This window comes from Danaus plexippus, assembly GCF_018135715.1.
Source record: "Danaus plexippus chromosome 3 unlocalized genomic scaffold, MEX_DaPlex mxdp_25, whole genome shotgun sequence".
Classification (NCBI taxonomy): domain Eukaryota; kingdom Metazoa; phylum Arthropoda; class Insecta; order Lepidoptera; family Nymphalidae; genus Danaus; species Danaus plexippus.
The window spans coordinates 2,404,165-2,432,070 of NW_026869844.1; the positions used below are offsets into that span (position 1 = coordinate 2,404,165).

The 27,906-nt window shown below is 33.9% G+C and overlaps 6 protein-coding genes across 7 annotated transcripts; 3 read left to right on the forward strand and 3 right to left on the reverse strand.

Annotated features, from left to right (window-relative positions):
* Positions 1 to 272: 272 nt before the first annotated feature.
* LOC116765338 (dolichyl-diphosphooligosaccharide--protein glycosyltransferase subunit STT3A) lies at positions 273 to 6,988 on the forward strand. The gene is made up of 12 exons (XM_032654795.2): positions 273 to 539; positions 773 to 940; positions 1,219 to 1,379; positions 1,702 to 1,899; positions 2,636 to 2,827; positions 3,544 to 3,697; positions 3,813 to 3,890; positions 4,046 to 4,206; positions 4,568 to 4,732; positions 5,025 to 5,213; positions 5,362 to 5,581; positions 5,760 to 6,988. The coding sequence occupies exons 1-12, from the start codon at positions 437 to 439 to the stop codon at positions 6,092 to 6,094; spliced, it is 2,124 nt and encodes a 707-aa protein (XP_032510686.1). The 5' UTR covers positions 273 to 436; the 3' UTR covers positions 6,095 to 6,988.
* Positions 6,989 to 6,991: 3 nt separating this feature from the next.
* LOC116769050 (uncharacterized) lies at positions 6,992 to 8,977 on the reverse strand. The gene is made up of 7 exons (XM_032660030.2): positions 8,734 to 8,977; positions 8,435 to 8,598; positions 8,181 to 8,358; positions 7,904 to 8,061; positions 7,662 to 7,836; positions 7,458 to 7,582; positions 6,992 to 7,235 (listed from the first exon to the last, which is right to left on the reverse strand). Exons 1-7 carry the CDS (start codon positions 8,783 to 8,785, stop codon positions 7,098 to 7,100), a joined length of 990 nt encoding a protein of 329 aa, XP_032515921.2. The 5' UTR covers positions 8,786 to 8,977; the 3' UTR covers positions 6,992 to 7,097.
* Positions 8,978 to 10,392: 1,415 nt separating this feature from the next.
* Positions 10,393 to 14,274, reverse strand: LOC116768500 (exonuclease 3'-5' domain-containing protein 2). Its single transcript, XM_061526771.1, has 10 exons — positions 14,007 to 14,274; positions 13,777 to 13,933; positions 13,459 to 13,659; positions 12,573 to 12,811; positions 12,131 to 12,268; positions 11,703 to 11,905; positions 11,399 to 11,561; positions 11,008 to 11,169; positions 10,658 to 10,822; positions 10,393 to 10,563 (listed from the first exon to the last, which is right to left on the reverse strand). Exons 1-10 carry the CDS (start codon positions 14,183 to 14,185, stop codon positions 10,500 to 10,502), a joined length of 1,671 nt encoding a protein of 556 aa, XP_061382755.1. The 5' UTR covers positions 14,186 to 14,274; the 3' UTR covers positions 10,393 to 10,499.
* A 233-nt stretch (positions 14,275 to 14,507) lies between these two features.
* Positions 14,508 to 17,187, forward strand: LOC116779556 (probable ATP-dependent RNA helicase DDX23). Its single transcript, XM_032673909.2, has one exon. It carries the CDS (start codon positions 14,602 to 14,604, stop codon positions 17,089 to 17,091), a length of 2,490 nt encoding a protein of 829 aa, XP_032529800.1. The 5' UTR covers positions 14,508 to 14,601; the 3' UTR covers positions 17,092 to 17,187.
* Positions 17,132 to 19,222, reverse strand: LOC116779567 (MICOS complex subunit MIC27-like). Its single transcript, XM_032673920.2, has 8 exons — positions 19,075 to 19,222; positions 18,834 to 18,997; positions 18,600 to 18,766; positions 18,396 to 18,505; positions 18,067 to 18,202; positions 17,794 to 17,953; positions 17,303 to 17,328; positions 17,132 to 17,225 (listed from the first exon to the last, which is right to left on the reverse strand). The coding sequence occupies exons 2-6, from the start codon at positions 18,995 to 18,997 to the stop codon at positions 17,799 to 17,801; spliced, it is 732 nt and encodes a 243-aa protein (XP_032529811.1). The 5' UTR covers positions 19,075 to 19,222; the 3' UTR covers positions 17,132 to 17,225; positions 17,303 to 17,328; positions 17,794 to 17,798.
* Positions 19,223 to 19,340: 118 nt separating this feature from the next.
* LOC116765851 (uncharacterized) lies at positions 19,341 to 27,061 on the forward strand. 2 transcript variants are annotated; one of them, XM_032655485.2, is made up of 4 exons: positions 19,341 to 19,617; positions 20,310 to 20,393; positions 21,931 to 22,078; positions 24,839 to 27,061. In XM_032655485.2, the coding sequence occupies exons 1-4, from the start codon at positions 19,615 to 19,617 to the stop codon at positions 24,925 to 24,927; spliced, it is 324 nt and encodes a 107-aa protein (XP_032511376.1). In that variant the 5' UTR covers positions 19,341 to 19,614; the 3' UTR covers positions 24,928 to 27,061. The 2 variants fall into 2 exon arrangements, with proteins under 2 accessions (XP_032511376.1, XP_032511368.1); XM_032655477.2 differs by lacking the exon at positions 20,310 to 20,393 and having other exon boundaries at positions 19,344 to 19,732; positions 21,905 to 22,078.
* The last annotated feature ends 845 nt before the right edge of the window (positions 27,062 to 27,906 follow it).

The following is a 27,906-nucleotide window of genomic DNA, read 5'->3' on the forward strand; positions in this document are numbered from 1 at the left end:
AAAGCATAATTCAATCATTAAAACAAGTAATTTCTAAGCTAAAATTTCATTTTGTTTTAAATAGATATACATATTTTCATTTGATATCATATGAAACTTTCAGATAACATATTATATTATATATTATTACATAATAAGTCACTAAGTCCACTGTTAACAATTTGAAGCAATACGTAATTTATATAGAGTAATAATATTATTAGACCAAATTATTTTAAGAAATAATTTTGCAGTGGCAACTCCTATGCTGCCACGCCGTTGACCATCTGTCAAAAGGTGAATGCAGGGTTGTCAAATATAAAATTGTAATTGCTTGCGTCGCTGGCGTGATTGTAATAGGTTGCCGGCGAAAATTAACTATTGATATTTCTATTTACACTAATAATACTTTAATGTATATGTGTTAAAAAATAATTTCCACACAAAAAATCTCAAGATGACTGCGGACGTTCAAAGTAAAACGAGGATGCCGCATCTCTCGTCCGATAAACAACTTACTTTTATAAAACTGGCTGTTTTATCAATGGCAGCGATTTTATGTAAGCAAAATATGATGTTCTTTCATTATAATTATATCATAACAAAGATTTTATAATTAGAAAGAATTGGAATATCCTTTTCGTTACCACTGTTTTGTATTACGTGGTCCTAACTTAAGATAAGAACTGTCGGTAAATGTGCTGGCACAAGTAATTAAAGGAAAAAGTTAATCAGTGTATCTTTAAGTTGTATACAAATCCATAACTTCATTCATAGTATTATTTATTTACAGCGTTTGGAACACGTCTTTTCTCAGTATTACGCTTCGAAAGCGTAATTCATGAGTTCGACCCCTACTTTAACTACAGAACAACGCGTTATCTGACAGAAGAAGGGTTCTATAAATTCCACAATTGGTTTGATGACAGAGCATGGTACCCTCTAGGACGTATCATTGGTGGTGAGTACCACAGTTGTTCCCAATAACCATCATAACTGCTGTAAAAATATAATATTCGCTTGTCATATAAAAAATTTCGAAATGTAACCCAACAAAATGTCGTTAGATTTTAAAAATATATGGGAATTGTTATTTAAAACTTAAATTAGCATTTATATTACTGAAAAATATTTTAAATTTTTATTAAAACAATAGTGCGTAGCTTCTGAGATTACAATAACTTAGAAACATCTAAAATAGTTTTGCATATATCAAGTTAAAATGACAAAATATTAAAGGTACTATTTACCCTGGGCTGATGGTGACATCGGCCACATTATACAACATAATGCAGTTCCTCAACATAACAATAGACATCAGGAATGTATGTGTGTTCCTGGCTCCGTTCTTCTCATCGCTCACGACTATTGTCACCTACCTGCTGACTAAGGAGTTGAAGGTATATACACTAGCTGTGAATGCAACTGTCTATGTACAATCTTTATTCATTTATACTACAAGAACTTCTCATTACATCAGATATACACTTGTAAAAGACCCATCAAAATTTGTCTAGCTTTTACAGAGATTGAACTGAACATATTAACAGACATACAAACCAAATAAAAGGAAATTTTAATGCAACATGTGCCTACTCTAGTTCAATACATTTTTAGTAAAAACATACAATCCCACTGAGTTTGTTTGTATGGATTTCATTGATTTCTATTGAAAAATTTCTTTATACATTATATGAGTACTCAATGAACCTATCAAACCAGGATGAGGGTGCGGGGTTGGTCGCTGCGGCGATGATTGCCATCGTCCCTGGCTACATCAGTCGTTCGGTTGCTGGCAGTTATGACAATGAGGGTATTGCCATCTTCTGTATGCTCCTGACATATTATTTCTGGATCAAGGCCGTCAACACCGGTACTATTTTGTGGGCAACTATGACCGCATTGGCATACTTCTATATGGTGAGTAAAATTTTAATCATATATTAAACAGAGCTATTTTTTTTTATAATTTCATACTTTAATGAACATTACCATTTTTGTGAATTTCATTGTATATATGAAATGAAAATTACAAGAAAATAAATAAAAATGTTTGAAAAAAAACAGCAATGGTTTAAACGATACACTCTTACACCTAATATTGGCATTTTTTCATCGTGATATCTTTGAGAGACATATATGAAATTACTCAGTATAGATGTCATATAAGAGTTAGTGCTATATTTAATTTGATTAATACTTGTACACAAATGATTGTTGTTAGCGACCATCGCTTGTCTTATTTCGATATAATAAGATTTGCTATACAAATGTAAGTTTTGTACGGATGTGATTGAAGCTCTAGTTACTTCGGTGCTGGTTGTTTGGTGTTGTACAGATGATATAGTCCCTTCAATCGCAGATCATTCAGATGAAAGATTCACACAAATAAGTTATCATTGACTTCTTTGTTTTTGCACTTTCATACAGGTATTTAGTTTGTAAGGAAAAAATTAATAACAATACATTGAAAATGGGATTTGAATCCAGCAACGATTAGGGCATGAGCCTGTGTGACATAATGGGGATGTAATATCCCGAAATCCGTTGGTTTGATTCCTGTTTGTGTAATTTTTTTTTCTTACCACCATACATTAATGTTTTCTTATTATTATATATCATTGTTCTAATCTTTAATGAATGTATATTCTTAAAGGTGTCTTCATGGGGAGGTTATGTGTTCCTAATCAACTTGATCCCTCTCCATGTCCTGGCCCTGATCCTACTGGGCCGTTTCTCTCACCGTGTGTATGTAGCCTACAGTACCCTGTACTGTGTGGGGACGGTACTCTCTATGCAGATCAGTTTTGTTGGCTTCCAGCCGGTACAGAGCTCGGAACATATGCTTGTGAGTATATATTATTGCTATTATGCTTATTATTTATCGTTTTAGTCAAATATTAGACAAAAAGAGGCATTTTTAATATGCAAATAAGACTTGATTTGAAAATATCACCCATCCAATATGAAAATTACTGTATGCCTCCGTAGTTGCTGGTAATGTATTGCGAATTGTTTTTCATTATTCCATTACATGTCGGCTGTATGGATATTTAATAGCCTCACTTATGTGTCACGTAAATTTTTTATTGTCTGTTATCAAAGCATGACATGTTGAATTATACGTACACGATGTTTGAAATGGCTTGCTAAGTGTAAACACTAAGCGAGTTTAATAGCCATTATGTAGGAATTTTTAACGTTTCGTTGCCATTACGGAATGTAGAACATATTTTTTCACATACCAAAAATTACAAATTTTTCTTGGAACTATTTTGTTCGTCGTATAATAGATTTTAAATTTCTAAAAGTTATTGTAATATATTTATTAAAACTAGAACTGATTTATTATAAATGTTCTGTATTTCCTTCATCTAAATAATAATTTAAGTAACTACGACATTATTCAAAGAAATTTCCCAGTCATAGTTAAAAAAATTACAGAAAATAGACTAAGGGAGAAATAACATATTCGCAGATTAGGACGATCCTTAACCTAACTAAACGATAACTTATATACATATACATATTTAAGAATTCTACTACTTTTATTAATATTTCCAGGCGTTAGGCACTTTTGGTCTATGCCAGCTGTATTCCTTCACTCAGTACCTTCGAGCTCGTCTCTCTCCAGCAAACTTTGAGCTGTTGTTCAAGGCCTTACTGACTACCCTACTGGCCACCCTCGGAACAGCACTCGTAGTGCTCACCGTGACCGGTAATGAACGTAACATATCTTTTAAATTAGAATAGAATGTGGCTCCACATTTAAAATCACATAAAATAACATATGTACTTAAATAAATGGACTAATCAACGAATCTTCCTTGCAGGAAAAATATCACCATGGACCGGCAGGTTCTATTCTCTACTGGACCCGTCCTACGCTAAAAATCACATTCCTATCATTGGTAACTATTATTTTTTTCTCGACATGGACGCATAAATATATTGACATCCCCGTTCCCGTGTAGGAAGTCTAAAGCTCTTCGCAAATATAGACTCAGTCGAAGAACCGGGATATCAATATTTCTATGTATCAGAATTTTAACAATTTTTTGTCTAGCATCTGTGTCCGAGCATCAGCCAACGTCGTGGTCTTCGTTCTACTTTGATCTGCAAGTGCTGGTGTTCCTCTTCCCCGCCGGCCTCTACTTCTGCTTCACCAAACTCACCGACGCCAACATCTTCATCATACTATACGGAGTACTCAGCATCTACTTTGCGGTAGGAGCCAATTGATTAATAACATCAATTTGTAGTATAAGAAGAGAAAAAAAGATGGTACGTTCGATAAAGTCAATAAAAAACTTCTATGTACCATTCCTCAAATATCCATTAGATAACAGAAGCTGAAGATAAATCGCTTTATGATTACTACCAAAAATATATAATAATTTCAACTCTCGTGTTCATAATGTAAACCAAATAAAATACGTGATGACAAAAGAAGCTTGGAGCGCGTCGAGCTGGTGGAGGAACCTCCCAGTTCCGCGCAGTGACCTTCACACTTTGATCGCTGACCTTCAAATGCTGAACAAGTCCTTCTTCAACCTAGAACATTGTTTGAACTTCGCTTCCGTTCCAGGGTGTGATGGTCAGGTTGATGTTGGTGCTGGCTCCCGTCATGTGCATCGTGTCAGGAGTGGCCGCCTCCAGTCTGCTGAGCCTTCACGTTAAAGACATCGAACCTAAAGCTGAAAAACCGGACAAGAAGAAGAAACACGAAAATAATCTGGTGTTCAGGTCTGAGGTGAGGAACTATTGCTATTTGATGGCGAATAGTCCTAATATCAATCAAATCAAAGAAAATTTAATTTAATCGTCTACAACAATCATCATTTTGCCAAAAATTTTCATTCTACCAACAGCTCACAATGATCAGATCCAAAAAATGTATAACATCCCTGCGGCTTGTCCAATAAAAGTAACAGTCATATGAAGATTCTGAAACCTCTCAGTGAAATGAAAATGTAAATAAAATCATGTCACACTGCGAGGCGTCCTCTATTCGTGACACCCATTCCCTGCACTCTCGTCTCCAGGTGGGGGCCCTGTTCGTGATGGTGCTCTGCGGCCTGTTGGTGTCGTACGTGTTCCACTGCACCTGGGTGACGTCGGAGGCGTACTCCTCGCCCTCCATAGTGCTGTCGGCGCGGGCGCACGACGGCGCCAGGATCATATTCGACGACTTCAGGGAGGCTTACACCTGGCTCAAGATGAACACTCCAGAGGTATGTTCCGAATCTATTAAACGGGAAAAAAATATAAAGCTTGCCTCAAGAAGAGTGGTAATAAATAAAAAAAATATCGGATAAAGTAGAGCATTAGTAGTAGAGCATTTGTAATATATACTCGAGCTCTGCCATTCCGTCCCTCCAGGACGCGAAGGTGATGTCGTGGTGGGACTACGGCTATCAGATAACAGCGATGGCGAACAGAACGGTGATAGTCGACAACAACACTTGGAACAACACTCACATCTCGCGAGTGGGCCAGGCCATGGCGTCTAGTGAGGAACACGCCTACGAGATCATGAGGGAGCTGGACGTGGATTACGTGCTCGTTATATTCGGAGGACTCGTAGGATACTCGTCTGACGGTACACCTTCAATTATTTGTAGTTTTTTTAAATATAAATCAGCATCTCTTTACCGATGTGAAATTCATAATTTTCCCTATTCTGTAAGGAGAACTAGTATCACCGAGCAAATATGTTACTAACTAAATCACAAAAATAAACATGACATTTAAATGCTAACATCGACCCTTCCTAACAGACATCAACAAGTTCCTGTGGATGGTGCGTATCGGCGGCAGTACAGACCGCGGCGCGCACATCAAGGAGGCCGACTATTACACCGGCGCGGGCGAGTTCCGCGTCGACGCACACGGGGCGCCCGCGCTGCTCAACTGCCTCATGTACAAGATGAGCTACTACAAATTCGGCTTGGTGTACACCGAGGGCGGCCGGCCTCCGGGATACGACCGCGTGCGTGGCGCCGAGATCGGCAACAAGGACTTCAATCTAGACGTACTAGAAGAAGCGTACACCACGGAGCACTGGCTGGTCCGCGTCTACAAGGTCAAGCCGCTGCCCAACCGCGGCCTTTGAGTGTCGACCACGTGACCCCGAGCCCGCCCGCGCCGCGCCCTCCACGCCCTACTAGACTTCAAGGACATCAAATGGAGCAAGTTGAACTTGCGACCGACTAACGCGGACCCTTACACAGCGCGAGCCGGGCGCTCCAACGTACATTACTATAGAGAATCACGGAGTAGTGGCACAGTAGCGGAGTCCGGGACGGCGGACATGCCGCGGGCGCGGCCGAGGTCGCGGGCACCTATGACTGTATTTATTTTGATGTGATTGTACCATTCAGGAAATCGTCAGCGACTGTTTTGTAGGTTCCAGTGTCAGACATTAGACGATCTAACATTTCTATTTGTGATACAAACAGTAAATGTCTCAAAGCGTGTAATCATAAAGGCGAAGTTTAGATATGCAACCTTTTTGTTAACATTTCAACGTTGGCGTGCTCACTGATACATGCAATAGTTGTAACGGTCTTCATAATGTCGCTGTCAGCTGGTATCAGCTGTACATACTGTGCTACCATGACATTCATAGATGTTTCTGAACTAAACTTTAAAATATCTTGCTTATGAATTTTAGATTTTATCCTACAAATGTTCCCCTTTTTAACTATCATCAATATTAAATTGGCCTTAACTATTTTTTAGTCTATTTTACGATGACACTACTGCGAGTGACATTTTTCTATATATTTTCCTTTAACGAAAATTTTTCTTTATTGTTTATATGAATTTCAGTCGCACAAAATTATAATTGTATATTAATTAAATAAGAATAATCATTTTAAATCTTATATTTAAAGATAATAATTTGATTGTAAAGTAAATAAGTATGAATGATACATGTATGTAAATGAAATGAGCTGTTGTAAAAATTCATTCTTTTTTATCTGAATAAAAATAATAATATAGGCTTTGTCATTTAATACCGGAATTATATTATGATACATTATTCTTAAATATTTCTTAGTAAATTTCATCTCCTGTTATTGGTCCAGACAAATTAATAAGGAGTTTTGGTGTCATTCTTCAGCAGCATCTTCTCCCTGATCGCTACAGTCCTCTGGTTGGAAGGTGTCGTCGTTGTTATAGTTTTGTTTGTTCGGCCGGAACCTCTTTGGCTTACTCTTGAGTTGGTCCTCGGGTTTCCTCAGACCGAGCTATATATACAATGATCATTTTAGCTTAGTTTCATAATGTAATCTCGTTAACACAAATCAATGAGGAATTGCAAGTATTAGTTAATAATCTCTTTACCCTGTTGTATTGTAATTTTAATGCATAAAATCAATTTTTTTTTGGGATGTTATATGCATAATGAATAACTGCCCCAGCTTAATACTTAATTTGATAATTTTTTTTTAATAATTTACAATCATCACCTGTCTAACAAGCTTGTATGTTCCAATACCATCAACAAAGGCCTCTTTGAAAGCTTTGTGTAATGGCTTCCTCTTAAACACTGAACATTGTTGTCTTAGTATATCTGGTACTCCCTCTGGTAAATCTATTGATATTATAACACACATAAACAAAGTGACAGAGTAAAATAAAAAAACCTATTTTACATTGAAATCTTAAATTACCAATTTCTTTGAAGCAGTAAGTCTTGGGTCTTATATCATAAACCCTATAGTTCAGAATAAGAGTGATGGTGATCTGTTCGTCTTCCTCGTCCACATGACTTATAGCATTAAATGATATTTCTATGTGAGAACCATCCAATATTTTGAACAGCTCTGCCTCAATACTCAAAAGTTTCTATAACAAAGACAATTTTGCAGACAAAATATATATTATATTATTGATTATGATGATTAAAGCTCACCTTTAATGATTCAAATTGTCCCAATCTATCATAGTAAGCCACCAAAGCTTTCCGAACAGCACAAAGACATTCCGGCATCATCACATTATCAAAGTCCTCCATCACAGCCTTTATATTAAATCCGACTGGCAATGATGATTTAGTGATCACATTACCATCTGTAACGGAAAAATATCAAATACATAGCCAAGAACAAAAATTACAGTTAATAGCTATTGAGATTTGCCTTAAACTTTATCTTCAAGATCATTAGATAGTAAAGAAATATTTATTATACCTGATGTCATATCAATTCTAAGCCCGTGCTTCACATATGTGTTTGAAGGGTGTTGCATGTGATACACTATACAGCAGTGGTCGTCCAACACGTACGACTGTACTTCCATACCAGTCAACATGGACATCAATTCCAAATTACGCTTCAGGCTCTCTACAGAGTTACTGATTACTATTTTCTGGAATATAGTTGTAAAGTCAGTAAAATTATTTTTAATTACGTTTTACACATTATAAGATAATCCTGTTAGCCACCTGAGGCCTAACGAATGGTTCGTCTCGCTTTTTGTACAGACTACTTTTCTTCCTGTATGTATTTCGTTGCATTTGAAATAATTCATTATGTTTTTCTTGTAATTTCTGTTCTAACTGCCGAATCTCTTCTTGCAAATCATCACAATCCTCTGGTTGTTTTGTATCTAAAATGTAATAGTTGATAATGCTTCAAATAAGTAAGTAAATAGACCAGATCAAAACTGCTTTAGGGTATCACGGAGAATACTAAAAGAGCCAATTAAAACTGAAAAAAATACTTATCTTTTTTTAATACTTACTGCCTTTTCGGAATATTTTGGTTATTTTCAGTTGCTTTTTAAAATTGGTCATAATTAAAATTTAGTTCTCTTATTACTTTTCAACACTTCGGATAAAATAAGAACGAAGATAGAATAATTGAACCCAGCCGTAAACGGCAGAATACAATGAAAGGTTTTTTCAGTAGTTATTTGTTAATTATTTAGATTTCATTCATCATTTTTATAAAAACAAAACAAACACAAGCAGTGGACACTGGTCTGAATGTTGTAAAATGTAACGACTTGTTTTTAAAACTTTGACGTTTATTCAACTTTTTATTTTCTTATTTCGTCCTTTTGGACAGGCTAAGATCTTGAACCATGCTGCCTAGTCATTAGTATTGTCTGTCTCCATTGTTTTTTCAGGTTAATGTCTTAGTTATATAAATAAATTTTTTTTTTTTCAAATCCGAGTTTTTATTTAAAACTCCAGTTCTTCTCACTTTATTCCAGGATTTTATTCAAACTTAGAGTTTATCTCATTTGTTCGTGATGTTTACAATATTTACATGAGATATCAGCTATTTAAATATCGGCAACAGTAACAACAATAAATTTATACAAATAGTTATATACAGAAATATTCAACAGTAGTTCCTTTGCACAACGCGGGAGTTATTAAACTTCTTTCTAAGCAAAGGTCTATACTTTATGCCGACCACACACGTTATAGTACACTTGCACAGATCTGGTCTAACTTAAGTATATTGTAACGTATGTGGCCGGCATTAATGTCCCTCGTTGTTTATTTAAGATTTTCCTAAAATATATATTACGCAACAATAAATATCTTGTTAAAAAATGATATGTTAATATTTTTTGTAGAATATATGCTTTTTCTCCAATTTTAGTAAAATATATGCTATTTTCAATCAGAATAATATAACATTATTTCATTTTTTATTTTTTAAATTAGACTTATGCACTTTTGAATATTTGATATTGATGCGACGATTGAGTTTATAATGAGACTATTTATCCTATTATATTAAAATACTTGCAAACTCACAAAAAAATCTCTTTTGTCCTCATTATTTTTGAGGTTAATTAGCTTTTTATAACGCGTGTTCAAAATACATAGATTAAAATAACACTTTTTATAATTAACAACCATAACCACTACTAGCCTACTGTTTTTTGTCGTTACTATAGACTTTAGAAAAGAAATATTTATTAGAGATTTTTGAAAACAACATTCGATAATATTAATTAACTATCTTATAGATATTTACGCTCCATTTAATAAATATAATATAATACATATATAACAAGTAAGTGTAAATAATAGATCATTCTTATTTTAAAATGTTTAAGGGCGCATTTTCATTGGTCGATAAGGCTTTCATTCGGGGTGCGGGAGATTTCTGTAACGCATGCCATAGGGCCCGCAAAGAGTTTATCGTTTTCACTGGTCGTCAGGGCCCGCATACGGGGTGCGGGTGATTTCTATAACGCATGCGAATTCCGTTATTCCGGAATGCGGATATCACCCGCACACGTTTAATTGACCGAGTTATCGACCAGTGGATTTGATTGGTTGTTAGCTCGCATGCGGGTACTCCCCGCAATCGGGCTAACTACCGACTTATCGACCAATGAAAATGCGCCTTAAGTATTCGATGTGTGAAATAAAAAGCATTATTATGAACTGCTGTAAATATAACTTTATTTCAAAAAAGTATAAAAATATATATATTTTTTAAGGGCACTCAGCTACAACTTCACTATTCGCAAAAATTGACATACTATAATCCAGTGAGCATAACTTCCTTATCAGTCATTCGGCCTTCGTTGAAACGGACTCGCAACCTGAAATAAAATAATGACAAGAGATTGTCTAATAATTTAATAAAACGAATCTATCCAACCAAAGAGTTTTTATTTAATATAACTTTAACATCACCTCTCCTCATTATGCTTAACGGACCACAGCTCTGGCATGTACATCGGAGACATGGACTTCAAGAAGTGTTCTCTCCAGATTTCTTCCAGCCGCAGTAAACTCTCATTTTCTATGTAGTAATTAACCACTTTTGAACCGTGAGACTCGTAATCCGTTTTCTCGTGTCTAGAAAAATAGTTATTTAATCCTTACTATATCAATGTACTGTCATTTAATTTTTTATACTGGAAACCATAAAAATTGGATGTAATATAATAATTTTTACATTAAAAAATATTTTTGCTCTTTGACTGTGGATCGTGTCCTAAATGTCACTAATGATTTTAAAAAAAAAAACGTAATTCATTTACTTGTAGTCAATATTGGCAGCTTCTTGTAATATATCATCCGTCACAGCGTCCTCTTGGGGATAGTGTGCTAAGACAATTTTCTCGAGTTCCTTCACGCGTTGTTCTGGCAGCTTATTCTTTTTACCCTCGTAGAGTAAAGCACGCGCCGCTGAACGCAGCTTCCTGGAATTAACGAAATCATTTGAAATAGACGCAGGTTATATGACCGGTGTTATGGTAATGACAATGACGTGAAGTCGTAGGTAATTGTAGTGACAGAAGTGATTGTAGAGGCGGCTAGACATAGACAGATATGATTTATTTTATAAAACTTTGGTGATATCTATATAAAATGGATAAAGGCCTTGAAAATGTGAAGGTTATGCAGTATCATGTTATGTGTTGTACTAACTTAGCTGCGGGATCCTCAATGAACCGAACGCCCAATTCAGCGATCGGCGCGTCACATTGTATCGCAAGACTAGTTCGCACTCCGCGGTCCAGCATGTTACTGCGCTGGTGACACGCTCTACACAGTAACACTACGTCGTGACACGAGTGCTCCTTCATTACATCTGACGAAATAGAATCAACAAATTTGGTATTTAAAGCACAGCGCTGCAGCGCTTTAATGGTTGTTTGTATAGCAAATATCTTACATAAGAAGCAATCATATATAATTCTTCATTTCACATATATATCGGAAACCAAATTACCTGGGAAATATTTCCTATATTCTCTGGGTACAACATTTTTTCGTATATAAGAGTCCATGGCCCCACAGACAACGCACTTGTTCTCCTTCACGAGCGTGTAGTAGCGACCGACTTCCCCCACAGACCGACCGGCCGGTTCGAATGCAAGACGAATTGTAAGGGGATCGTCTTTTATTAGGGTTGCTAGTTTATTGTCCAAATACCTGTGATATTTTTCATGTTACTAACGTGAAATGAAAAACAAAATTTATATCCTGTTTGCTTATTAGGGTTGCCAGTTTAATGTTTAAGTACTAAGTAACACTATATGGCCAACAGATCCTTAGAGTATAACATGTAGATCTATAGTCATGAACAACCTTTGCCTTAATGTTTGATCAGGAATAATAAAAAAATATATATAAAATCATATTGTATAGAAAATTTACCATTTTGCTTTTTTCGTATCACATGTACATAGCACTTCCCCATCAGGAGCTTCCATGAAACAATTGTGATACAACGGCCTCGAACGAGGGCTGTGAGAATACTTCTTGGTTATAGTCTTCTCTTTACTTTTCTTATTCCTGTAACCATATTTAGGGTTGTCACACAAAATATTTCAAGAATATATTGATCTTAGCGGGATAATTTAGTGTTTTATGATTTTTTTTACATTTATCTCTATTTTTAATATATAAAATGCTAGTAATTACGGACACACAGTTGGAAGTAAAAAATAATTTCCCAATAACACCAAATAAAATATAAGTTTAATGGCATTATTACTTATTATTGATTTAGTGAGATATAAGGCTTTTGATAATTAAATTAGTCAAAATAAGTACTCTATTATGGAAATAATTAGAAATCTTAATAGATATGATTTACTCCTTATGAGATCCTTTAATGTTTTTCACTTTGTAACCAACATCGGCATATCGTGAACATAGACCATGTATTTTTCCCCAGTGTCTGTCACTGTTTCTACTCCACCGGAAAAACCAAAAGTCTCTGTTATATGTATTTATAATGTCAACAAAGATTTTTATTGCTACATAAGCGTCGGTCGCTGCGTAATGTATTTGCCGTTCCGTCAACTCTTCTGCTGCCCAGTCGCTGCAACGGATCTGAAGGAAATTGGTGATTTCAGAAATCGCAAATTTTTATAGAAGCTAACTGCTAATGGGTTTGCTACTATTTCTTTTTAAACTGTTATTTATCGAATTATTGAAATAACACAGCTATGGGTGCTTTTTACCACATTGTAGCTAACCACAGACACAACTTTTTCTATGCTAATGCACATCAGAGGAACTTCCTTCCAACAGGAATAACGTCCTATTCTTGCATTTTAAAAAGTAATATTTACTCTGTTTATAATACTATTTACTTCACACATTTTATGATTGGTGTCGATAAGATATTGATAAAATGTGCTTATAATAACCCTTGGACTCAGATGACAACATAGGCTACCATAGCCAACTTACATCGGATGGAACATGTGCCTGTCCTGATTGAATAAGCTCAAAAAACCCCAATCCAGAGAAATTAAATGTAACACAATAAATTAGATCTAAGTGTAAGTGTTATGTATTAGTTCAGACCTGCTCGGAGTTGTTGAATATTATCTCTAGTATAATGGAGGCAGATCATTTTATTATATTAGATTCTGTCGTTCAGTCTTGTTACTTAGAACAATACGTACATGACGTGATCAATATAGTTTTATTTAATACTACAGTAAGAAACGATACTTATAGCTAATGCTTACCCTCCAATTCTTATCTAGCACAATACCTAAATATGTGTTAGCCAGTGCTGCCAACCCGCCAGCAGCGTGGCCGGTTAGTTCAACTATGTGCCTCACATCCAAAGTAGACTTCACATAAATTGAATAGTCCTGAATCAAATACTTTGCATCATCAACGGGCGCTACGCCTACTTTGTAAATATTTTTATCCTCTAAAAGTTCCTAAAACAATAATTTTATAGTCAGCTTTTTTGGAGAAAAAAGAAATTAAATGTTATTATGCAAGCAATAATTAGTAATAAATGCTTTTGTATAAAAATATAATATGTAGGTACTTACTTTCAGTGACATAGGAACTTCTTTTAAAAGATTCAATCTAAAAAGCCCACAGAATCCATCGAATGTGGACAGCTGTAGAAGCGCTATGGGTTGTCTATTTCCATTTTCAGTCACCCACTCACAATCGAAACCTATAGCCTGATGTAAAGTACTCCTCCTATAAATAATATTCCCAAAATTATAATCGGTATTTTGCATATTTTTCAATTGCTTACAAGAAATTATAATACCTCCGTATTTCATTTACAACTTCGTCGCATTGAGCTTTTGTTGTTACGATATTAATATCAAGATTTTTAAGGATATCTTCAGCTTTTCGAGATCTAATCTTATATTTCAAAATCACGTATGTTACACCAACAAAACCTACAGCGATCGCCGATGTTATAACGATTTTTGACTTCGCCATATTATACTGTTATGTATGTATTGGAATAATGTTAAATAGTTTAAACTTAATAATAATACTTGAGTTCACATGTTTACAAATCTAAAGTCATCTGACGGTTGACAACCTTCAATTTATATCAGCTGGCGTCAATATAATCAACATAGATGAAACTAAAAACTAAATTTTATTAGTAATTTAGAATATATTAAAATTAATAAAATAGTTACTATAAGTTACTTTATTATTAATATTATTAATGAATCAAAATAAATAGTATTCTATGTTACGGTACATTTTTTATCTATACGTTTGTATCCTATACTGTGTTGAGCAGTATGTCAATTGATGTCAAAATAAAACATTGTTAGAAAGATTTCCATACTAAGAAGTTTCTTAATTTCGAGTTTTTGTATCCATTGTATCATTAATTTACAATGGGTAGAGAAAGAAGCGCAGAACGTCGACGATCTCGTTCTCGAGATAGGCGTGAGAGGGACCGTCACGATGACCGCGATACTTATAAAGATAAATTAAAACGACGTGATAGATCCAGAAGCCCGAGGAAAGAAAAATCCCGTAGTCCTTCGAAAAAGGAATCAGACGTTCGCTCTCGTAGCCCAAGAAGAGAAAAAGAGCGTTCCAGAAGTCCGATTCGTAAAGAACGCGCCCGCTCTAGAAGTCCACGTAAACGTGATGGCAAAGATAAAGACCGGCGGCCAGATGATAGAGAGAAGAATAAAACTAAAAAGGAAGAAGAGAAAACAGAGGAAGAACCCAAAATGGAAGAAGAACCTAAGCCCGTAAAACGAGAGCCTCTATCTCTAGAAGAGTTACTCGCCAAAAAGAAGGCTGAAGAAGAGGCGCGAAGTAAACCAGTATTCTTAACAAAGGAACAACGAGCAGCCTTGGCACTCGAAAGACGCAGAGAACAAGTTGAAGCCATGAGAGCTGCTGAACGACCAGCTGCGGTGGCGACGATAGATCTTACAGGAACTTCAAAGAAGGATGATGAAAAAAAATACCGTGACGACAGGGAAAAAGAAAGGGAACACGACAAAGAGCGAGAAAGAGAAAGAGAGCGAGAAAGAGAGAAAGAAAGAGAAAGAAGACACGAAGAGAGAAAATCAGGGGCCGATCGTAATAGAGATGATAAAAAAGAGAAAAATGAAGAATACAGCAAAACTAAAGATAAAGAAAGAGAGGAAGAAGCCATCAAAGCGAGGTACTTAGGTATAGTTAAAAAAAAGCGTCGAGTGAGACGGTTAAATGATCGGAAGTTTGTATTTGATTGGGACGCTTCTGAAGACACATCAAATGATTACAATGCACTTTATAAGGAGAGACATCAAGTGCAATTTTTTGGACGCGGCCACATTGCTGGCATTGATATTAAATCACAGAAAAAGGATTATTGCAAATTCTATGGCAATTTGTTAGAGAAAAGGAGAACAGAATTGGAGAAAGAACAAGAAAAATCTCGCCTAAAGAAAGTTAAGAAGAAGGAAGACAAACAGAAATGGGATGACAGACACTGGTCGGAGAAAGATCAAGATGAGATGACAGAGAGAGATTGGAGAATCTTCAGAGAGGATTACAATATTACTTTGAAAGGTGGAAGAATACCTAATCCGATTCGTTCATGGAAAGAAGCAAACTTTCATGAAGATATTATGGAGATCATTAGCAAAGTTGGCTACAAAAGCCCTACACCTATTCAACGACAAGCCATTCCAATTGGTCTTCAAAATAGGGACATAATTGGTGTAGCTGAAACTGGTTCTGGTAAAACATTAGCATTTCTCATACCACTGCTTACTTGGATACAGTCTTTGCCTAAAAATGAGAGGATGGAAGATGCTGATCAAGGTCCGTATGCTATAATTCTGGCCCCAACTCGTGAATTGGCACAACAAATTGAGGAAGAAACAAATAAGTTCGGTATACCGCTTGGTATAACATCTGTCGTTGTTGTGGGAGGTCTGTCGAGGGAGGAGCAAGGATTCAAGTTACGTCTAGGATGTGAGATCGTCATCGCCACGCCGGGTCGTCTTATAGACGTATTAGAAAATCGATATCTTGTGCTCAATCGCTGCACTTATGTGGTTCTTGACGAAGCCGATCGTATGATAGACATGGGTTTCGAACCTGATGTACAAAAAATTCTCGAATACATGCCCGTGTCTAACATAAAACCCGACACAGATGCTGCCGAGGATGCATCAGTGCTTCTTGCTAATTACAATTCTAAAAAGAAATTCCGTCAAACCGTGATGTTCACGGCTACTATGCCGCCGGCCGTTGAAAGACTCGCCCGAACATATTTACGTAGGCCGGCCATAGTGTACATCGGATCTGTTGGCAAACCAGTCGACAGAACAGAACAAGTCGTCTTCATGATCGGTGAGAATGAGAAACGCAGGAAGCTAACTGAGATATTACAACGCGGAGTCGAACCACCGATCATTATATTCGTCAACCAAAAGAAGGGTGCAGATGTTCTTGCGAAAGGTTTGGAAAAACTGGGTTTCAATGCCTGTACATTACACGGTGGTAAAGGCCAGGAACAACGTGACTTCGCTCTAGCTTCCCTCAAAAATGGTTCGAAGGATATACTGGTTGCTACAGATGTGGCCGGTCGTGGTATTGATATTAAAGATGTCAGTGTGGTCATTAATTATGACATGGCTAAGAGTATAGAAGACTACACACATCGCATTGGTCGTACCGGTCGTGCTGGCAAGACTGGTAAGGCTGTATCATTTGTTACTAAAGAGGATTCTGCTATATACTATGATCTGAAGCAAGTGCTACTCGCCAGCTCAGTGTCCACATGCCCTCCAGAGTTAATGAACCATCCAGAGGCTCAACACAAACCCGGAACTGTGGTAACCAAGAAGAGAAGAGAGGAAATGATATTTGCTTAAGTTTCATTACGTAGCGTAGGCAGAATTAAAATAAAAAACATTTCATAATTGTCAAAGTATAATTATACTGAATTAACAATAAATTATGGATCTTAATTTCGCCACATTTCATTAAATCTTCTCGTTTCTAGGACCTGAAAAAAGTAATATACAAAAAAGGTTTAACATAAACATTTAGAACTTTAAAATCCATGATCAACAAAATGTTTACCTGTCTTATAACATTTGTGATAACATCTGTAAGACATTGAAAATTCATTATTAAAATTATAGTAAAAAAATCAAATAGATAAAAAACTAAACAGATAACATTCAAGCAAAATGAGAAATAAAAAAGCAATGGTATAAAAAGACAGTGACACATAAGCCTTTTTATTAATAGTTTTTTTTTTTTTAGCATTCTATTATGATGCATAATAAAAAAATATACTGCATCATCATAGTGATTTTAGAGATATTTTACAAAGTATTCAAAATGAGAACATTTTATTTTTTACTTATTTAAAGTAAATCAAAAATGCTGTAACTCACAGTATTGAAAGAAAACTTACGAATACTCATCAAAATTTAAGCATCAGTAGCAAAAGACAAGAAAGACATGCATGAAGCGATCGTTCTGAGTATAGTCAGAAGAAGAAGGACGCTACACAAATATAACAAGCAAAATAAGCACAAAAGACATGCAGATACCACTAAATATACCTAATTTATTCATTTTTTTTATCAGCTTCCTTAGACGGAGGCATTACAGCCTGTTTGACGGACGACGCCAGAGATACAGAGAGGTCAACAAACTCTGAGAAATCTTTAGGCAAAGATAGCTCAGGGAATTTGACCTCAAGTTGAGGATCTCCAGGTTTTACTATTCATAAAAATAATAGTTATATCAATATAATACCTATTGTGATAATATATTATATGTAAAGTATCCTATAAGAGAAAGAATAGTATCATAGCCATTTCTTTATAACTCACCTCCATACAAAAAGTTATAAGCAATGTTAATGTATTGCTTTGCTACAGCGCCATTGTCCTTGTATATTCTCTTAGTCTCGTCCGGAAAACACACATATCCCATAACTGAAGTACCCAAACCGGCATAGAAAATCCTCTGTAAAGGAAACAAGGATTCCTTATAGCTAATAATGGTGAATTATTTCAATTAATTTAATCTATGAATGTTGTGATGCAACATTATTTAAGGTTTTTATAAAAAAGTTACAATGTAAATTTTCAATGGATAGGAATTATTTAAAACATGAATATAAACATTATAATTTCTTGAATGGTCAAAAAAAATTCACCTTAATAAGACCTCCTCTGAGTCCTAATATGAACCCTGTGAGACCGCCCATCGCTACAGCACCATACCTAATTTCTTTATTTTCCTCCTCTCTCAGGTACTGTTTGATCCCTGCATTTGTTATAGAGGTATACAATAAATATTTATCAAATATTTTTTTGACAAATAAATGAAAATAGAAACAAAAATGACATTAAAAACATACACTCGCTTCTGTCTTGCCATTCTGAAATATTGTCTTTAACGGTATTCTTCACTGACTCAGTATGTAGCCAGGCAGTTTCTAACTGTTCACGAACAGCTTGGACTGGGACCAATAGAGCTGATCTCACGTAACTGGACTTTTCTGACTTGGCTTTTGAAGCTAATTGTCTAAAACATACATTTTATATTAATGTCTTACGATATTACTCACCGTTTTATTGTATCAAAGTCTTACTCCATATATTCAGCGTGAGGCGCTTCGTAAATCGGTAAGTCGGATGGTTTCATCGGCGGAGGCGCAGCCTTATCCTGTTCCTTTGATTCTTGCACAGGTGTCGCGGCATTTACAGTTGGCAAAAAAGCCACAAATCCAGAACCAATTGCAACTTTACGAATCATCTAAATAGAATTTCAGTATAACATTATTTAACTTAATAGGAGACAGATCATACTTATGTTTATAAATTATAACCTACCTCAAAAGAGATGTTATAGCCAATCAATTACATAAACAATAATTCTTCTTGTATTTTAGCCTAGTCTTCGATCAGCTGCTCTAGTGACAAGTTTGACAGTTGCTTGACATTACGTAATACATTTGATTATTTAGCAAAGTCGCACTTAAAATTAAATGTTAAAAAATATAAAGTATTAAATGATATTAAATTTAAATAAAAACATTATCATTATTATAATTTATTTTGTTTATTATTTCTAAGATTGTCTATGGCTGTGCAATAATTCGCTGTAGGCTGTCGACACTCGACAGTCGAACTGTCGAACAAACCATTTGTCACAGTCGGACAGCCCCCAGTTTCATTTTATATTTCACTCTTTACTCTTTGTCTTTCCCGTACGTCCCTGTAAGAATTCCAATTATTTTGTTGTTTGTTTCAATCACTTCGTAAATTAATATAAACTCCTTTCGTACATCACATTAGTATACCGGCTAGGAGTGACTTTAAATTGTTCAAGATCTTTAGTGAACGTGCACAGGGAACGATCAATTGTTTTGAATGGTAATTGTTTAAAACTTTAAACTATAGATCTTCCTTGACTAGTTAAAAATGACCGGAGTTCGTGTCGGTCGTGTCCCGAAGCGCCGGAGAGGTCACCGCGTCAAGCGTCAGTCAGGTAAAGTAGGCCTGCATGCTGGTGCTTCTCCGCCGTTGTCTTCAACTGTGGACATGATTTTGCTTAGGCATTTCTAGAGTAGCGCTTGAATGAAATATCATTAGTTGGTGTTTATTCGATATTATTTGCTGCTGATTAACTTTTCTTTGTAAAATACATTTATACTTTTTATGAGAATATTAATTCCGGGAGCTAACATTAGCAGCATTGTCTCATAATGACCTTGTTACATATTTAACTATGGATAAAATATATCACACTATTTCATGACTATAGATATAAGATAGTCAGATTTCTATGACATTTATTCTTTAGACAACAATAGCATATAATATGTACCCACAAAGTTTAAGTTACTTATACATACATTGAAATTGTAACAATTTTGTTTATTGCTTTTTGAATCTTTGGACTATATATTAATTTATATAATACCATTAAAATAAATTTTAAAAATATTAACATAATTATAATAATAGCAGCAAATAATAAAGTGTAACAAAACCATCATTCTAATTGGAGCTTTGACTAGCGGTGAAGAATGTGGAATGATACTAACAATGACACATTGATCCAGGACTTTGAGGTGCATGAGAGTAAAGATGATCACATAATCCTGACGCATCAAGGTCACATCGCCGGACAACTCTGGGATGAAATGGTACTTAACCAACATTATAGTTTGTTACTGCCACTTTTCACCAACTATGCCTATCTATTGTTTTTTTTTTTAAATCAGTCTGGCGCTAAACCATTCTGAACATCCAATAATTTTATATATTATATTTTAGTTAATAAACCTCTTTATTACGAAATGAAAGCTATTTATTAAATATTCTTGTTGGGTTCATATATTATATCTTCTTCATGGTTGGTGAAACTGGGCAAAGCTTATGAATCATAATATATTATTTTACATAATACATAGTTATTTTTTAATTTTGTTTTATAAAAAGTAATTAAAGAAACTATTACGTAATTACATACACATTAAGTTTCTTGGTTCTGCTTCAGTTTAGTGAAGTAGCAGTAGTTTGTACATTAAATTTTTTTTGCTCTTCAGCATGGTGTTTGCTCTAAGCATGTATAGACTATATTTATTTACTAGTTTAATTTATAAAATTTCAATCATTATGGCAACAGTTCAAAAATGGAATGTCAAAAGATAATCGGTTATTTTAAAGATTTAAATTGTAATTCTTTTACTCAGATAGAGGAAAACAGCTTTTTTTACTGATTATTGAAGTTTTTTTTTAATTTTCTTTAATGACTTATTACAAATGTTATAATGAATGAAGGATAAGTTATATTAACACAAAAATAAATCCTTACTAATGCAAAACTTATACAACACTGAACAGTTACATTAAGTGATTCTTAATAAGGCATTCACAATTACTTGCTGCATAATGCCTGCGACTTAAACGGCAACACTTTATTATTTATATCTACTATTAGCATACACATTATGACGATGTCATCGAGGAATGTGTGCAACTGTCTTTATATAAATAGCTTCTTATTTTACATTTTAGCTTGTTAGAAAATTATCGTTTAATAGACATGTATTTATGTATTTGAAAAAAAATATATAACCGATATAAAAAAAAAAAAAACATTTCTAAACTACAAACACAATATTCGAATCCATTCAGTTGCCATTGTAAGTTTTAGTTAGCAGCACACGAAATTTTTACTTCATTTTAGTCATTCTTTTGAAAGTGCTAAGTAATTAGTCTTGCAATTAGCAAAGTGGCGGACAGACTAACTTTCTACTACAACTATATTAATAAAAGATATATTCCGTGCCATGAGTTTGGATTACAGAGAAATGTTTTTGTAATTATTTAGAGAGAATTTTATATTGAAAGCTAAAATATTTACTATATGACGTAAGTGGTCCTGGATTTTACGTTGAGTCCTCGATATTAATGTTTATCTTATGCAGTACAAACTTGTACGTTTAATCTCCTAATATATAAGACTGATCGCTTATTTAAAATTATCAATATTTTTCTCTAAATTCTTATATTGTATGTTACTTATAAATAAAATTGTGTTCAATTATATGTGAACGCGTGGTTGTAATAGATCATAATGTGCAACTATGGCTATGTTTTTCGGGTTTACCTCAGGTATTGGTTATCATTGGGTGATGGTGTAATGTTGCAGTGGTGAGAATGATGGCAATCATGCAGGATAGGAACAGTTCCGAGGTGCCGCGGGAGTTCTTGGAGACGGGTCGGACGGGGCGGAGGAACGCCATGCCGGACATCCTACACCCCCAGGGGGCGGAGGTGACCACCGCTGACCTACCTTCGCGGCTCCAACAGCTCGTCACCACTGGTGAGATCCTCGGTTGTGCCTTCATTATACTTCGTTGGTTAAGCTTAAATGATTCCTCCTTGTTGATCAACTTAAACTGTTTATCTTATTCGATTTAACTTAAATCATTAAATTAATGAAGTTTTGTATCAAAATTATGCGATTTTGTCTTGGAAAACGAAACCGTATTAGAGTAACTTTGTCTGATTGTCTATCGATTCTATTTTTCTTAGGGACGTTTGAAGATATCGACCTAAAATTAATGTATAATCTTTTATATTTTTAAGTTATCGTATTTTAAGGTCGTTAAGGCTCGGTGTTTCGCATATTTTATCGCTCTCGAGGTTATTATTACGTAAAGGGGACTTCCCGATGACCTAGAATTATTTAATCCAACAAAAAAAAAAATTCAGGTAGCACGAATGTTAAACAACATTTTACGATAACAGCTCATTTACATTCAGTATACTAAGATTTACGTACATCTATGTATTGGAACTACAGTTCTGTGACGGCAAACTTAACTTTGTATCTGAGTACCAAGAACATATTCTTTCGTTATGGTTAGGTTGTTTTAAATATGGCCTCCATCCGTTCAGAGATGTGCACAATATATTCTGCCAGTGACGGGTGGAATGGAGGAGACACGATCCACGATTAACTTAGGAATGTAATAAAATTTAACAGCTTCGGCTGAAGTCACAGTTAGGATTTATTCCATTAAAAGGACTTCTTACTTTTTTCATTTGATAGAATAATTGACGCGAAATTCGCTGACAGTTAAAATGATTAAAAAAAAAATTAAAATAACAATTATTTACCAACTACAAATGAATAAAGTGCGACCTCTTTGGATTTAACTTTTTGATTTCCAAATACGTCGAAAAAAAAACCATAAGTTTTTAATTATCAATACAAAGATATAAAACGTAAGCATAGAGTGTTTTATTATTTCTGCGGTGTGAGCCTTGGATGTGGTGTCGGTTATAAATAAACCAGCATTTCCCTCTCATATGAAGTCGTTCGAAGGACAGCGAACGGAAGGTCATTTAGAACATGTACGTGAGAATGAACAATAAACTTATGATTATCTGTACGAAGTAATAATATCTGTTATAAAAAAAAGAAACTGTCATCTATATAATATGAGTTATTTAAAAAAAAAATCAAATTCATATAACATAAATAAAAATATGCTAAAAATCGTGCCTCGTTATATTTAATTTGGTTAAGAAAATGAATAATAATATCAATAGAATATTAATACTGTGACCGCTTTATATTTTTTACACTGGCATTAGTCATAACCGCTATTACGTATTTAGTTACGTAGTTTGTATGCAGTTATTTAAGTTATAAGTTTAATTGAGCTTACTCTGTCAATATGTATCGGCAATAAAATTACAGACAAACATAACTAATTAATATATGTATTTGTATAAATTAATTTCTATTACATCATAGATCAAGTGATTGCTATGATATAATCTTATCTTAACTCGACAGCTAGCAATCCCTAATGTTAATATAATGTCTCACTAATTGGATACATTCGATCATGTACACTATCTTCAAAAAATGACAAAAGATATACGAGTTCGCCAAATGAGCCGCAATGACGTCCATTTTATCTGTTTGACGTAATATGACACAAATCTGATTGCTAATGGCCAATAAGCTGATTAGGACCATAATATCTTAGAAAGAATCTTACATGGTAGGCATAATCGTAAAACTATTATGTTTACCCTATTATTATTTAAATTCTTTCTTCTTTGATCTTGCATTAAAGTAATACATAATAATGAGTACATTCCGGAGAGATTATCCTTTCTGAAATAAAATTTCGAAATAAAAACATTGATACATGTAATCCCAGTGAAATAGCTGCAATTTGAATGGAATAGTTTTTAAAATTTAAATTTAGAACCGATGACGTCACGCAAGTCCTATGAGAAATGTGAATGTCATCGTTGTTAGAATTTCATACAGATAACAGTAAACAAACAGTGAAATTATATATCATTGTGTATATGAAGGGACAGTTGCCGCTTTACAAATTAATTAATTAATTAGAAATAGTAGTTTTTACTTTATTATAATTACCACTTTATTGGAATTATAAGGTGTTTGTTGTGTATGACGTCAGCGCGCAATATTCAAGTATATAATAATTATTTTTCTAATACTTTATTGTGGTCGTATAGAACGTCCGCCATTTTATTTTGCTCGCGTCATTTCCCCGGACCTGTCCTTGGTGTGAATGTCTAAACCACAAAATGTTAGATGATTTGTCACAGTTTGAGCACGCGTAGTATTCTAACATCGAATACAAGAGGTTAACGTTTGAGATAATAAATTTTAACCGATAAGGACAACGACGATATTGTTGATTTGTAATGCTCGAGATAATCTTGATGGTTGAGGTTTTAAACTGCCAAACATCCGCATATACATTTATATGTAATAAATTAAATTGGCATTTCTGTGTCATTGAAATAACTCTTTTTTAGTAACTATGTGGATGTATAGTATATACATGTTATACATACCTATATTTTTTCATTTGCAATTTTTATCTGTCTATTTGTTCCGGATAATCTCTGTAACGGCTGAACGTATTTTGATGAGATTTTCACTGGCGGATAGCTGATGTAATTAGGATTAACATAGACAGTTTTAATATCACGAACTTAATTTTTTTACATACATATGTGATACTAAAAAGTATTGATAAAAATATAATTGTCTGTCTAAGAAGATTTCGTCCTATGTCTTCAGATCCAGATAACCCTCAGCCGGGCACATCTAAGAGCGACCTTGATCCAGCCAGCGCTGACGTCACTGAGAAAAAAGACAGCTGTAGTTGAACTGTCCAAAAACAATCCCGGATCTAGCTGGTCTCATACAAAGTATATGTAATCTCAATCAGCTATATAGTATTACTTAGCACTTGGTAGAACTAGGTGCATACAAATGTAGCTCTTATGTCTTCTACGAGAAAGTAGATTGTTAGTACGTTCGATGGGACTAGCCGTCGAATCTATTAATTTCCGCTATATTGTATCTCAAATATTTAATTAAAAATGTGTATATTTAGTTGTGTATCAAAGAAATTGTTTTGTTTAGAAATTATTCTACAATTTAGTTATTGTTTTTTTTTTCTTTATGTCAAGTACAAACTAATTTTGTGATTCCTGTGTGCTATTAGCTTAGATTTGTTTTAAAATGTTTTTTTTTATTTTGTACACAGTTAAGTCATACACAGATTATAGATACTGATATTTTGTTTTAGTTTATAGGTTGTATTTTTTAATCTGTATACATGTTGTGACTTGAAGATCGGGTGACGTCATACAAGTGACGTAACAATTGTACAATCTATCTAATAAATGCTTATGTGTTCCAAAGAAAGTTAATCTTTAGTTAGAAATAGACCGAATAATGTTCTGTTTGAGTTCCAACAGATATGAGACATTGTGACGATCAATTATCTTGCTAGTATAATTTGCGTCACTTGTATGTTTGGAGCGTAGTGACTACATAAAAGGAATCAGGCAATTCAAGTAATAATATCTTCTGATATTTAAAACACGAATTACTATGAATTAAACTAAATTAACATATATTTAGTTCATAGTAAATGTTTGTCCTAATAGTCATAGCAAGTCTCAAACATACTTATATTGCCCTATGATTCTCTATACATACCCATATAAACAAATTAAAACTTTTTTTTTTGTATCTGTAATGTGGTAATAATTGTCAACAATTTTATTATTAATATTGTAATCGATGTACTACGAAAATTGCCTTTCTATGTGTCGTACATCGAATTGATATCAACGTTTCTCGAGTTATCTGTGACTGTATTAATTAATATTCTATGTGCTATGTAGTATAGTCTGTGTCATATACGCGGGGCTCTTCGGTGAAATAGTCTATGATCTGTGCTTCTTACTAGTAACTTCTATGAAACATATCTTTTTTTTTATATGCATGATGTAGCGCATTATGATAGTCCAGTATCGATTAGAATAGATGTAAATTAATTGTATGTAGCATAACATTTTTGTACGTTTGTAACGCGGAACGCTTCGTCAATCTGTACATATCTTCATGATCCATCTGACTAGAAAAATGTACTTACGTCATTTAATTGGCTGTATACATATAGATTATATAAATTAATAGTTTTTTTTTCATGTGAAAGTACATTGGTATAATAATAAAAATATAACTAACGCCACTACGTATTTTTAAGATCTGTAGAAATTAAACGCACATCTATGTCTATGTCAATTATGTGACACTAGCTTTTTTAACTATCTTTATTATGTTATGTCATCTGTCAAAATTGATACATTATTTGTTGTCTTAAATGTCAAAAATATGAAATGCCACAAAAAAGGTATTTCTGTTCTAGGTGTTTACTTTTAAGGTTCTCAATTACAAACTTTTACGTTTCTTTGGAATAAGTGTAAGTTTTTTCACATACGGTTACAAGATTTTTGAATTTGGAACGTGTCTGCGTTTATTCTTCATTAACACATTTTTTTTTTTTTATAACGTTTAATGAAAAATTCTATCAATTTCACCACAAAGGTTTATATGAACCGAAATTTATGATGTTATATGGAGGAAGTCAATAGTAAAAAACGGAAAACAATAAGATTTATTTTTATAAAAACTTCAAATGCAATCATATACAACAGTAAATCTTGCGATTTATTTCAATGTAATTCGTAAAGCAAGCATATCTTTGCGTTTAGTAGGAGTTTTTTTTTACTTGAACGCCGATAGTATGAACGTGTTTTATTGATGAACAACCTTGTTAGTATCACCAACGATCGTGAATGAGAAACGTTAAAACTATATATGTAAAATTACAGAGACAGCACATTTAACATTAGTTATATCAATATCGTAGCAATAGTGAAATCTGTAGACATTTTAATGTACCTTTCTCGCATAGATCTATAAATAAAAATTATTTGTTATGTTCGTGCAATGTTTTTTTGGGCTGTGTAAATATAAAATACATCTTTTATAAAAAATTTACTGTTTCATTCACCCACCGTCTGTAGTAGAATGATGTGTTAATATTTTAAGACAATCACACTGGTTATTCTTATTTCCACAAGTCAATAAAGTCAAGAGATTCAGTTCAAAAAACGTCAACAGTCGTAGCTATTGTTCCAATATATAAAGTTAACTTTTAACAAGCTAAAATCCTTAAACCAACCATTTTAATCCTTATAATTTTTGTCTTAAAACTATATTTTTATGAATAATATATTGTACTCTCAATTAACTTTAAAAATACTTTAATGATTCTATTCGTTTTGTGATAAAAAAGTGAATAGTTGTAATGTAAAAAAAATATATGAAATTTGGTTCAATTAATCCATAAGACTTTGTAAAGTTTACTTTACAGTTTTACATTGCTCTAAGCTTTATTACTTTTATAAAATAACACAAAGATGTCTTAATTTTTTTATCACCAATTTTTTTTTAAATATAATTTATGTATGTATTTAAATCACTGACTTCTAATAATGCCACTGGAAAGGCTGTTCACAAATCAAAACGTTTGCTAGCAATTTTTTGGTTTTCTTTTGAAGCGCCATTAGCGAGTGTCCAGCGAACTAATTTTGACGTATAGTGCAAACGTCTGCGAGAAAAGTGTTTGTTTACGGTTTAATATTTTTGTATTTTGAATTAATTTGATTCGAATTTAATGTTATTCTTGTTATAAGCATTAAATAAAAATTATCAAGAATGAGGTCATGTGTATATTGTAAGCGGCGCTATAAAAAAAACAGTTAAACATCATCCCACAGGTACGT